Source organism: Rana temporaria, chromosome 2, assembly GCF_905171775.1.
Source record: "Rana temporaria chromosome 2, aRanTem1.1, whole genome shotgun sequence".
NCBI classification, from domain to species: Eukaryota; Metazoa; Chordata; class Amphibia; order Anura; family Ranidae; genus Rana; species Rana temporaria.
Window position 1 is genome coordinate 35,226,998 of NC_053490.1, and position 13,862 is coordinate 35,240,859.

General features: G+C 45.9%; 1 protein-coding gene across 1 annotated transcript in view; it reads left to right on the forward strand.

Moving 5' to 3' along the window:
* Positions 1-12,575, forward strand: part of P2RY6 (pyrimidinergic receptor P2Y6) — a 151,396-nt gene extending 138,821 nt beyond the window's left edge. Inside the window, exon 3 of the mRNA XM_040340051.1 lies at positions 10,809-12,575. Within this exon, the coding sequence (XP_040195985.1) occupies positions 10,851-11,840 (990 nt within the window). The 5' untranslated portion in view covers positions 10,809-10,850 and the 3' untranslated portion in view covers positions 11,841-12,575. The remainder of the gene's footprint in view (positions 1-10,808) is intronic.
* The last annotated feature ends 1,287 nt before the right edge of the window (positions 12,576-13,862 follow it).

Genomic DNA, 13,862 nt, shown 5'->3' on the forward strand with positions numbered 1-13,862 from the left:
TGACATCATCAATGGGACACTGTTCTTCCCATTGATGTCAACAATGGGGCACTATTCTTCCCAATGATACCAACAATTGTCACTATTTCTCCCATTAAAACCAATGATGGAGCACTGATGTTGGGGCACTTTCTACTCTCGCTGGCCACAGTCTGGCCCTCCTAAAGTCTCATGGACAGTAAAATGGCCCTTTGCTTAGAAAGTTTGGAGACCCTGGTAATAAGGGCTACTAATGTAAGTGATGAACTGTGAACACAATGAGAAGGGGGCAGAACCCCAAACAAGACCCTACCACTGTAATTCACAAAAGTATATCATAGTTTGAACCTAATCTCTCCAAGCAGTTTACCATTCCTACCTATCCTTACAGCAGCTTCATTAGATTTAGTATATGGCTCTTGTGAGCCTTTTTTGCCAGTGAGGGTCTGCTTATCCAAACGCCCCCTTCCTAATAATTCTAACCCTTCTTAGCCATATCCAAGAACCCACAGGATTTGCCTTGAAAGCAAGGTTGCAGTGAATCTGGTCCTTATCCACTGATGAGCTAATTTCTCTGCGTTCTCCTATTACAAAAAATATCCTTGGTTAGCACATGAGCATTGCAGTACAACAGACAGATTGTCCCCCTGTGCCGCTTTTCCCAGTCTTCGATCTGCTGCACAGAGGATCACAGGAGACTAATTACTGGTCAAATTCTGGTACTTCCATGGCTTGCTTTAACAAAATGCATAACTTGTATTAATGATTATGCATTATGCATTATGCATTATGATTAGCTGCATTAATTTATGCATTTCTTGGCCTGGAGTTAGGCTGCGACATATGACAAAATCCATTTTTATAAGTGTACTGGGATAACCTTTCCTGTTGTGTACTCAGATAACCTTTTACTATTGGGAATTATTGCATCATCTTTACAAATAGAAATTCTGTGAACTCCTTTTGTAGGAAGGAAATGTGGAAGTCTATTACAGAGCTATATTGTAGCAACGATTAGGTAAACTGTTGACCACGAAGGTGGAGGAACCTAAATTCCAGACTGCCAGCAGCAATGATATTGGTGGAATATGAGAGCGCTATGTGGTTTTGTGGAGCAGTGTTCCCCAACTCCGCTCTCCAGGGCCATTAACCTGCTAATTTTAAAGGAAAATCAAAGCCTTGTTAAAACTTTTAGATATTTACATGAATGTGGTAAGTTTTTTATGTTATTATCATTACTGTGTGTGTGTGTGTTATAAGTTAACAAAGGTTCCAGCAGTCAAGAAATAAGGCTAGACTAGCCCTTGAAAAAGTTGTTGAGTAGCAGTTTTACCATCTACCAGAACATGCACCTACTCGGGGCTTTACACATGCCACAGCAAAAATCATACACCATTCTACGTTCGGCAGATGGTACCACCACCAAATGCAAACCATTCAGGTGAATGGGGCCATGCCGAAACTGCCCTGCAACTGTTCTGATTGGACAAGGTGGGGAGGTGAAGTCACACTCTCCACCTCTTTCATTTAGAGAAGGCTTTGGATTCGTTGAGAAAACGCAAAGCATTCTCTGATTGGGGCCTGTGGCCAGTGGCTGACTTCCTGTGCGCACAATACAGCAGGGAAACTGCTCAGCACAGGTCCCAGAAGCTAGCGGAGATAGATTGTAGTAGGTGTGCCTATGTGCAGCACCCATGGAGTGTAGTACTTCCCCTCTCTGCAGCACATGTGCAGTATCCCTCAGGATATAGTCTCCAGTCTCCTCCTCCAGACTCTGCTCCAGTGTCCCATTTCTTGCTTCAACATCCCCTGGCAACAGTAACCTGCCTCATCTTTTTACATCCCTAGTGACACCTCCACTGTTCCTGGATTCCATGATGATCATAACACGCTACATAGTAGTTTCCTTTTTAACCACTTAAGGACCCCTTCACGCCGATATACGTTGGCAGAATGGCACGGCTGGGCACAAGCACGTACCTGTACGTCCTCTTAAGAGCCCAGCCGTGGGGTCGCGAGCGCGCCGGCACGCTCGTGACCCGGTCCGAAGCTCTGTGACCGCGCCCGCAGGACCCGATCACCGCCGGTGTCCCGCGATCGGTCACAGGAGCTGAAGAACGGGGAGAGGTGTGTGTGTGTGTGTGTGTGTAAACACACCTTCCCCGTTCTTCATTGTGGCAACGTCAGTGATCGTCTGTTCGCTGATATAGGGAAAGACGATCACTGACGTCACACCCTCCAAACTCCTCTCCTACACAAACTGCCCCCCGTTATACCCTTTACAATCCTCTCCTGTACATACTGTCCCATGTGACACCCTCTGCACTCCTCCCACTATCATACCCTCGACACGCCTCTCCTGTACATATGGATCCCATTATACCCTCTGCATTCTTCTCCTGCACATACTACCCCCGTCATACCCTCCTCACTCCTCTCCTGTACATATTACCCCATCATACCCTCCTCACTCCTCTCCTGTACATATTACCCCGTCATACCCTCCACACACCTCTCCTGTACATACTATCCCCATCATACCCTCTACACTCCTCTCCTGTACATACAACCCCCATCATACCCTCCACACTCCTCTCCTGCGCATACTACCCCTGTCATACCCTGAAAACGTCTCTCCTGTATGTATGGCCCCCATCATACCCTCCACACTCCTCTCCTGCACACATCACCACAGTCATACTCTCTGCACTTCTCTTGCACATACTGCCCCCTGTCATACTCTTGACATTCCTCTCCTGCACATATTTCCCCTGTCATACCCTCTGCACTCTTCTACCACATAGATTGTCCACTAATCTACTTTCAGCGCTCCTCTCCTGCACATACCCTGCAAATGCCCCTCCTGTACATATGGCCCCCATTATACTCTCCGCAATCCTCTGCTGCACATACTAAACCCCTTCATTCCCTCCACACTCCTCTCCTGTATGTTTGACCCTCACCATACCCTCCACACTCCTATCCTGCACACATCACCACAGTAATACTCTCTGCACTTCTCTTGCACATACTGCCCCCTGTCATACTTTTGACATTCCTCTCCTGCACATATTTCCCCTGTCATACCCTCTGCACTCCTCTCCTACATATAATGTCCATTAATATACTTTCAGCACTCCTTTCCTGCAAATACTGCCCCGTCATATTCTCTGCACTCCTCTTCTGCACATACTTCCCCTTGTCATACCCTCCAGACTTCTCTTCTGCACATATTGCCACTGTCCTATTCTCTGCTCTCCTACATATATTAACCACCAGCATACTCTCTGCACTCCTCTCCTGCACATACTGCCCCCTGTTATACCCTCCACACTTATCTCCTGCACGTACTTTCTGCGGTAGCATGGTATAGCTCCAATCTTTCCCGCTGTCAAACAGGCACGCTGATGATGTTTTAAAGCATAGGTGGCAAACACAAGGCCCGCAGGTCGAATGCAGCCCTTTAGGCCATTTCATGTGACCCTCGCACCTCTCCTGCAGCAGCAGTCCTCCTCAACCCTTACTTTCTGCTTTTAAGCAATACATCCAGCTTCTTCCCAGCAGCAGCAGCATAAGGAAAGGGGGGTGCACTGTGATGTAAGGGAGAGTAGGGAACTCAACTTCTGATGGTGGGTTAACTCTTGGCATCTAATGTAAGGGGAGGGGATGCGCTGGACATCTAATCTTGCAGATGCAACCGGCCCTTTTGAGGGAAATCATTATGCTGATGTGGCCCACAATGAAATTTAGTTTGACACCCCTGTTCTAAAGTGTTCATGTTTTAAAACTTTGGACCTATTGAATAGTTTTGTATGAAAAAGAGTACCATCATTGCTGTAATCGGTGTTAATTTTGTCGACTAACACCAACTAAAACATTTTAGACTACTAATTTATTTCCATTTTAGTCGACTAAAATATAGGACTAAAACAATTGAGATGACTAAAATACGGCTAAAACTAAAATGCCATTTTAGTCAAAAGACTACAGTAAGTATAAAACTACATTGAAATTTGACATAAAAATTAACACTGGTCTGTAGTGCATCTTAATATCGCCATAACATAAATAACCTATTTGATTTTTCACTCCAGCAGTATAAGAGTTTGGAAATGGTAGAGAAATGCTTTAAATAATGCATTACAATTTAACTACACCCATTCGATTTTAGATGACTAAAATGATTTTGGTCGACTAAAATGTCCTGGAGATTTAGAACTAAATACGACTAAAACTTAAACAATTGCAGAAGACTAAATGCAATTTTAGTCCTAACACTAAAACTTAATTGAAATTTGCTACCAAAATTAACACTGGCTGTAATACTATATATAAAAGTAGAGGTGCAATTCGTTTAGTTCGGAATTTTTTATTTTTATTTAATTTTTTACACATTTTTTTACGAATTTAACCAAATTTGTTCATTCGGAAATATCCAAATGTTGGAACATTCGTAAATCCAAAAATATGAATGAAAATCCAAAAGAACAAAAATTTGAAAACCTGAAATAATTTGGCTGTTGGTGAACGTAATAAATACGAACTTATCCGAAGTTACGAATTATGCAAAATAATGAATGGTGCTTCTAAACAAATGGAATGGAACTAAATAATAATAATAATAAACGTTTTATTCTTTTATATATTCGTTCCGTTTCATTTGTTCAAAATATCTATAATTTTAATAGTTATTGTTAGTGGTTATTTAACATTTTCTTTAGAATTTAGGTAAAAAAAGGAATGAAACAAACATTTTTTGTCATTGCACATGTCTATATAAAAGATGCAGGCAGGGATGGACTGGCCATTGGGACTACAGGGAGTTTCCCGGTGGGCCGATGGCTCAGTGGGCCGGCTTCAGTGACAGCAGACCGCCCCCCTCCGCTCCTCTGTCTCTCCCTTCCCGCAGCGCTCACCCTTCTCTCCCTTCCCGCAGCGCTCACCTGGGGGGAACAGAGAAGCAGGGGGAGGACCAGAGGAGCAGGGGGGATGACAAAGGAGCATGGGGAAGGGGACAGACGGCTGACTCAACAGCTATGGCCTGGGAGTTTCTCACTTCTGCCTAATCTTGTCCTATAAGGGGGGGCACCAAACTGATTCTTTGCCCCGTGTGAAATAATGTCTAGCTTCCCCACTGGTACTGCCTATAAAAGTACCAGTACCAGCCGTTCTACTCTAATAAAGTAGAACGGCTAGTGGCTAGTGAAGGGGGAGAGGGGGCTTGGGTGGCCGGGGGGGGGGGGGGCGGGAGTTGTCCGGCCGCCATGGGAGAGACCTGTCAAAGTGGGCCAGTCTGGATGAAGTGCAGGGCCAAATTTTTGTCCCAGTTCAGCCCTGGATACAGGGGGTATATATGCAAAGTGGTACCTCCATCATATCCTCCTTTGTCAATGCTTGGGTGTGGAGCAACGACCAGAGAGGGCTCTAAATGTGCTTTGTGAATAGCACCAGAACATCAGCCCTGGATTCCAGTTCCTTCAGCAGAGTATTCCTAAGCCCAAATGAAGCTGGATATTCATAACCCACCCCTATCACTTCCCCATCCAACCACATTTAGCTTAGGTTCACGTTTCCTGCACCGCATTGCAATCGCACTGTGTATGCGATCTGCTGTGTGTTTCAATAACAAAGTTAACGACGCCCCCAAAAGAATCAAAAATGCAGTGTGGTTTGCCCGCATCGGATCGCATGGTACAAAATGACCATGCGTTGCTGTGCAGCTCCAAAAAAGGTGTCTCAAAACTCACTAAATCGCATGTGAATTGCACAGGAATGCGGTGCGGTTCTGGCAAACGTCCTACACAAGAACAGAAAATTGTATTCTACAAAATATCAAGTAAACCTATGCAAATTATGTAAATGATATGTAGAAATATGCAGCAGTAAAGTAGAGTTGATTAATCAGCACCAAACTGTTTCCAGGAAAAAAAAGTTTTCTGTAATAAATTTCACTTTTTTAATCAGACTACAAATGAATTTGATTAGGAATGTAGATATCACAGTATGGCAACGCTGCCATCTAGTGTCGCATATACTGTATATACTGAAGTTCCAGGCAGATCTCAGACCAAAATACTGCAGCTCTTTATTCATCAATACATCATTGCATAAACTTAGTTTTTTTTAAATACTATCAGTGCAAGTACCTAGATTTGACTTGCCCATCAAACACTTGCAATCCCTGTACAGCAGAGCTCAGAATGGGAAAGGAAGAAGCAGCACAAGGAGCCATTAAGTTGTGCTGCAGCGCACATGTGCTGACAAGGAGCATGCGGATAGTTGGAGAGGGTCAGGGCTGGACTTACCATTGGGCTTGACTGGGCTCAGGGGGCCACGGGCCCAATTTACGGCAATCGTGGGTGGCAACCTCCTCCCGCAATTTTGGCACCCCCCCCCCCCGCTCAACAAATTCGGCGGATGGATGTAATCCTCGGCACCACCCCCCCCCCCCCCCCCCCGCTCAAATACTTCGGCGGATGGATGGAATTCTCGGCAGCCGCCCCCCTCGATCTCAACAAGGTCAATGCTCCAGGGGGCCCCTTTACTGCTGCTAATTACTGAAGGCGGCCCTGGGAAGAGGTAAGGAGTCCATCCAGTGACAGCCCCCCCTCCCCCCACTCAACAACTTTGATCGGTTGGTCCGGTCGGCGGATCCCCCCCCCCCCCCCCCATTCAACAAGTATGCTCGGTCGGCGCACTGCCCCCCCTCAACAACTTTGATAGGTCAGTCGGTGGATCCTGAACCCCCACCCCCCCCCCCCCCTCAACAACTATGATCGGTCGGCGGTAACAACCCCACCCCCCACTTTTCTGCTCCAGGGGGCCCCTTCGATTATTAAGCCCAGGGGCCCCCACCACCCAAAGTCCTGCCCTGGAGAGGGTAGAGACAAGCTCATCAAGCTGCAGCTTCTCCATTCACTGCAGCAGAGATCAATCTGGTCTTCTCCCCTGTAGATCGCAACTGAAGTGCGTTCTGCTCGTGGTGCAGGAAACATGAACAGAACACGAGTTTCCAGTACCATGTTCTGATACGAACAGGTAAAGTAAATGGAACAACTGTGCTTTCAGAACAGTGATCCATTGCTTTTCATGTAAAAAGGAGCCCAGGGTCTCACCTGATAATTGGATAGAGGGCTACTTAATAACATGCAAAAATTCATATTTACCTGCCTAAGAAGGAAGCAAACATATTTTTTTAACAATTTCATTTTTTTTTTTTTTTTAGCCTTGGATTATTCCAAATGAAGAAAGATGTGTCCAACACTTTATACATTCCATTTAAAACTGAACTTTCAACCACATTTAAAGCTGAACTCCAGGAATTCAGTCACGTTGTAAAATTAGCTGGATTAGCAGGATTTAAGACCAAACGAGGTGCATGCAACCTCATGGACCTAGCTCTTTACTTTACACCACTGAACCCCCTGGTCTCCGCATTTGAGTCGCATGTAGCTGCTGTGCCCAACTCTCCCCCCCTCCTGCCCTATCACAGAACTCTTTGTATTTAAGTGAGCTCATTCACAGAAGGCTTCTGTGAATGAACAGTGGAGGGGAGAGGTGGTTAGAGATGCTGTGTGTGAGAATACAGAGGGGTAGATTCAGGTACCGCTGCGCACTCCTTACGGAGGCGCAGCGTCCCGTTTTTGCCCTGCGCCCCCGCAAATTAACTGCGCTACGCTTCATTCACGAAGCAGTAGCCACGTAATTTGCGTGGGCGCTCCTCAAAAATGCCCGGCGTAAGGGCGCCTAATGTAAATGATCCCGTAAATGATCCCGTAGGGGGCGGGAATCATTTAAATTAGGCGCGTTCCCGCGCCGAGCGTAGCGCGCATGCTCCGTCGGGAAACTTTCCCGACGTGCATTGCGGCAAATGACGTCGCAAGGACGTCATTTGCTTCAAAGTGAACGTGAATGGCGTCCAGCGCCATTCACGATTCACTTACGCAAACGACGTAAATTTCAAATTTCGCGACGCGGGAACGACGGGTATACGTAGCATTTTCTGCCCCTGCTATTAGCAGGAGCAGCCTTACGTGAAACCCGACGTACGCAAACGACGTAAACTGCGTACGCAGGGCTCGCGTAGGGTTGTGAATCGGCGTTAGTATGCAATTTGCAAACTATACGCTGACCACAACGGGAACGCCCCCTAGCGGCCAACGTAAGAATGCAGTCTACGATATGACTGGCATAAGAGCCTTATGCTAGTCATATCTTAGGCTGCCGTCGGCGTAACGAGGTTCCTGAATCAGGAGCATTCGTAACGCCGGCGCAAGTAAGCAATTGCGCTGCGTAACTATGGTTACGCAGACGCAATTGCTTCTTGAATCTAGGCCAGAGTGTCTCCACTGTCAGATCTCTGGAAGTGTAGGGATAGTTGTACTCCCGGAGCACGGTAAAACAGACAGATGAAAATTAGAGAGAAGAGTTCATTAGGTGGCATGCACCTTGTTACAGTTTACAATGTTTCTATGCGCCAATAGCATAACTATCGCTAACCTTCTGGCATTACAACGCTGACCCCCTTGGTCTCCGCTTCTGGGGCTGCAGATTCGCATGTAGCTGCTAATAATCACAAAACTGGTCAGCGCTAAAATATGATCTCTTCGGGTAGCTTGCAAAATGGGTCAGCATACAAAACCTGCAAAAAGTGAATACATAATATATAACATCCTTTGGGGGCATGCACTGGCACGGAACGCGTTAGGCGGAGCTATACGTGCTGACTTCACACCGCCGGTTCTAGGATCAGCGGCCGACTTAGTACTTATACAATTTCTGAATAAATCCCCTACACCAGGGATCTCCAAACTGCGGCCCGAGGGCCAGATGTGGCCCTTTACTAGCCTTTACCTGGCCCTTGGGGCACTATTCTTCCCACTGAAACCAACAATAGGGGATTTCTTCCACTGATACCAATTATGGGATACTATTCCTCCTGCTAATAGGGGGAATACTCCTTCTTCTCCTATTGACCACCAACCCTGAGGCCATATTTATTCTCAATGATGCCGGGCCTGGGACATTTTCTGCCCTCGCTGGCCACTATCTGGCCCTCCTAAAGTGTGAAGGACAATAAGCTGGCCCTTAGTTTTAAAAATTTGGATACCCCTGCCCTACACTATAGACTACCATTTCTTGTGTCTCCATGTGGTGAGCATTCCTCCTAGGCTTGGTATATCGGTGCTGTGGCGGCCCCCTGCTGGAGAGGAAGACCATAACAAAAGGTTGTTTTCCCACAATATGAAGCCCTCTGTTCATTTTTGTGATATTTTATTTCTTTATGCAGCAGCAGCTCAATATTTTATGTATTCAGTATTCTTAAATGGTCCTCAATTCTGGTGTGTCGAAGTACCTGTTACCACAATCACATTCATACTGTGTATGTGATGAGTGCTGCTCCAACATTTCCTTCAGTCTTGCACAGTTTTACAGTACTCTTAAGCCTCATACACACGATTGGACTTCCATCTGTCTTTTCTGTGGATTTATGTTCGAAGGGCGTTGACTGTGAACTTGGTATGCATACACACAGCAGGACTTTTTCAGCCAACTTTCACCAAATCATGTGGTTTTTCAGCTCTTTACAGCCACCCTGTGGGCAACTTCTGCTATTGTCTGATCTTTAGCATGCGTGTTTGTACTTTGGACTTCGAACAAAAATCCACGGAAAAGTCTGATGGAAGTCCGATCGTGTTTATGAGGCTATAGCAAGTCAAATGCTGAGAATAAGTGCATTTCTTACTGGAGGACATCCTGCATCCTGTAGTCCAGGGGTGCCCAACCAGTGGCCCGGGGGCCACATGTGGCCCGCGGAGCCCTCTGATGTGGCCCACGACCTCCTGCTCTGCGATGGAATAAAATAAATAGAATACTGTTTGTGACAAACCCTCATCCTCTAACAGGACTATGTCCGCCGTCAATGCTATTAAAGGTAAGTTTATTACTAAAATCACAGTGTATATATAGGCATATCTGTGGTGGTTAATGGGCTGCTTTCAAACTGATCCACAGGTGCAGAGAAGTGCACCTGTGGGTCACCTGCAATGAGCCATAGACTTCTATTACCTGCGAGTTTGGTGTGCTGAGAGTAGAGTAGGCTCTATAGAGCCAAGTGGGCTGCCATCCACCCGCTCCGCTCATTGTGGCCCGTGACCGGTTACCAAGTTGCTTAAGTGGCCCTTGCTCTTCAAAAGGTTGGGCACCCCTGATGTAGTCCTTTCCTTCCCAGCGTGACCATCGCTCTCCTGCCCTTTTTAATCATGGATGCTCCACATTGCATGTGAGTGCTACCTAAGGTGATCTGCATGCAAATATAGACTGCCTAGTACTCCAGACTAACCTCCACCCATCAAGACATTTTGATATTTGCATGACTCCTACAAAGAGCCAGCCCACTGTTTACATCAGGGTTGAGGATTCTTGAGCGGAGTACTGAGGTAGGGTGCTGTGATGCTTTCCGGAAGCGATATACAGCACCCTTCTGGCCCCTCCCGCCAGACATAATCTGTCCACATTTGTATAGAGTAGCGCAGAGCTCCAGTGATGAAATGCATGGGTCCAAAATAAGGTATGTCATAAAATTCGCATCTTGAGGGACCAAGAAAGGATAATATTAGAATAAACTTTAGCTTTAAACGCAGGCTACAAGTTTTTTTGGTTTTGTTTGTTTTTTCTTTTTTGTCAGCTTCCTAAAACCAGAAAGATAAACCCACGATGAGCTAGTTTAGTTTTTTCATGATCTATTATGTGGGTTTTATTTTTAGCATAATTAATGTGTGAGGTACTTTTTTTGTAAAATTATAGTTTTTGTTTTTGCTTTGTTTCAGATTTCTGATCTGACCATGTGACCTCTTCTGCGTTCTTCCAGCATGGATAACATCACATCGGTTGTCACTGGGAAGAATTCTTGCACCTTCCATGAGGAGTTCAAGCAAATTCTGCTCCCGGTGGTCTATTCTGTAGTGTTAGTTTTTGGTCTTCCACTCAACTTCATTGTCATCCTTCAAGTATGGCTGTCAAGAAAGGCCTTGACTCGAACCGCCATCTACACCCTGAACTTGGCCATGGCAGACTTGTTCTATGTGTGTTCCCTCCCACTTCTCATCTATAACTATGTCCAACATGACTACTGGCCCTTTGGGGACTTCATTTGCCGGTTTGTCAGATTCCAATTTTACACAAACCTACACGGGAGCATCATGTTCCTCACCTGTATGAGCTTCCAAAGATACATGGGCATATGCCACCCCTTGTCTGTCTGGCACAAAAAGAGGGGCAAGAAGTTTACGTGGGTGGTGTGTGGGGCGGTTTGGTTCATCGTCATTGTCCAATGTATCCCCACTTTTTTTTTTGCATCCACCGGAATTCAGAGGAACAGAACTGTTTGTTATGACTTAAGCCCCCCAGATCTCTCCTCTCGATATTTTCCTTATGGAATCATTTTGACTATCACCGGATTTTTAATCCCTTTTATTGCCATTGTGACCTGCTATTGTGCCATGACCAAGATCCTCTTCAAGAAGGATGACCTTGCTGATTCAGCAGTTCGAAGAAGGAAAGACAAAGCCATCCGTACGATCATCATTGTGGTTCTGGTCTTCGCCATAAGCTTCTTCCCATTTCACCTGACCAAAACAATATATTTGGTAGTACGTTCCAGGACCGGTGTTCCTTGCCTGGTCTTGCAGACTTTCGCCATTGTGTATAAGTGCACCCGGCCATTCGCCAGCATGAACAGCGTGTTGGACCCCATCTTGTTCTATTTCACCCAGCAGAGGTTTCGGCAGAGCACCAAGACATTGATGAAGAGAGTCACTTACAAGTGGAAGAGTGAGGCCAGCACCAAGCCACCACAATGACCATCACAGCTGGAGACCCTAAACTCAAAAGGCACTTACCTCTATATGACAGGCAAAGCTGGTGAAAATAATTGATGTACTGGAAGATCTCAAATGTCCATCTATGAATATAGAGGCAGGTACATGTTCTCCTGTAAAACCAACTCCACTGCCTAATCGTTTGACCTTTGTGGTCTCTGTTGGAGGTGTTCTGCTGTCCTTCGATATTACAAAAGTCTGCTTTCGTATTAAACTTTAGAGACCAATTGTAAACCAGGGCAACAAAAATAGCTCTGCTTGTATGAAGAAATGTAGAAAAAGCAAGCTACAAAGACTGGTTTATTTACTTGAGAGAAAGCTTGCCCAAGCTGATAGATGCAAGATGAAGAAAAAAATGCTTTATTTGTATTCACCGTTTAAGGCAGAAACTGTTGCATTTTAATTATTTAATTTTATTTAGTTTTATTTTTTTAGCGTGAAATTGAAAATGACTTTTCCTTGTGAAAAACTGGATCTGCTAACTGAGCTGAGGTAATATTCAGCCTGCTCCGTATCTCTCAGCAAATAGGGGTTTCCCTGTAACACCCTGACATCATTGTGAACCATTAATGTCCCCCAACAGCTTAAAATAGAACTAAAGGCAAAATGTTTTTTAGAACACAGTAAGGATACACAGCGTCTTCCCGCAGGGATGTAGTCCCAAGGGAGGGGGCGAGCACGCTAACTAACCTCCAGCCAGAACGGCTCAGGATGATAGGGGCAAGCTTACTGAGGAGGAACAGGCAGTGAGAAATTGAGACAAAGAAAAAAAACATTTAGAAGGGAAATCGTAAGTGAATCAACAATGCACTAGCTTAAAGAAACCTATTTAGAAAATAAAAAAACAAACCTTTACAACCCCTTTAATTTCTTCTCATTGAGCCATTCCTTGGGTGGATTCGTTGGTGTGCTTTTGGATCATTTATAGTATTGAAAGATTAATTTCCAGTTCGATTTTATCTTTTAGACAGATGGGGGGGGGGTTATTTCCGAAAGGCAAATCCACTTTGCACTAAGTGCAAACTACACTTCAAATTGCACTTGGAAGTGCAGTCGCTGTAAATCTGAGGGGTAGATCTGAAATGAGAGGAAGCTCTGCTGATTTTATCATCCAATCATGTGCAAGTGCACAACAGACCCAGTATATGGGTCTCATAAAGGTCAAAGCAGCAGGTGCCACTCTATCCAGCACCAAACTTGCCTGCCTGTTTGTTCCCCCTTTTGCTTTGAGTCACTCTATTTAAAGCCGATGTTCACTGAAAAAAAAAAATTAAGTCAGCAGCTACAAATACTGCAGCTGCTGACTTTTAATATCGGCACACTTACCTGTCCTGGAGTCCAGCGCCGTCCGCAGCAGAGGACGAGCGATCGCTCGTCTCTCTGCTGCCCCCCTGCCATCCTCGGTGAGGGAACCAGGAAGTGAAGTGCTCCGGCTTTACTGCCCGGTTCCCTACGGCGCATGCTCGAGTTGCGCTGCGCCTGCTGATTGGCTCCCGATGTGCTCTGGGAGCCGAGTGTTCCCAGAGCACAACGGGGGGACGGGGACGGGAGGTGACGTCCTGCCCGCAGACTGTGGCCGGAAGGGGGTGCAAATACCTGTCTTTAGACAGGTATCTGCACCCCCCTCCCCCCTGAAAGGTGTCAAATGTGACACCGGAGGGGGGGAGGGATCCGATCAGCGGGAGTTCCACTTTAGGGTGGAGCTCCGCTTTAAAGTGGACTAAGGCCCCTTTCACACTGGGGTAGGTAAGTGCGCTGACAGTATAGCGGCACTCCTCAGTGTGAAAGAGACCATAGTGTTAAGGACCCTTACCCACCTATATTGTGACAGTAGTGGGACAGTCAAAAGCACTGCCACGTGTGCTTTCCCATGGGGATCAGCAGGTTGAGGAAATTAAGGAAAGGTTTGTATTTGTTGCTGGGGGTGGGGGTATTAAAGCAAATCTGTTGCCATGACCTGCATAGGCAAAGCAAAGGTTAGCTTTAGGCCTTGTTCACACTGGC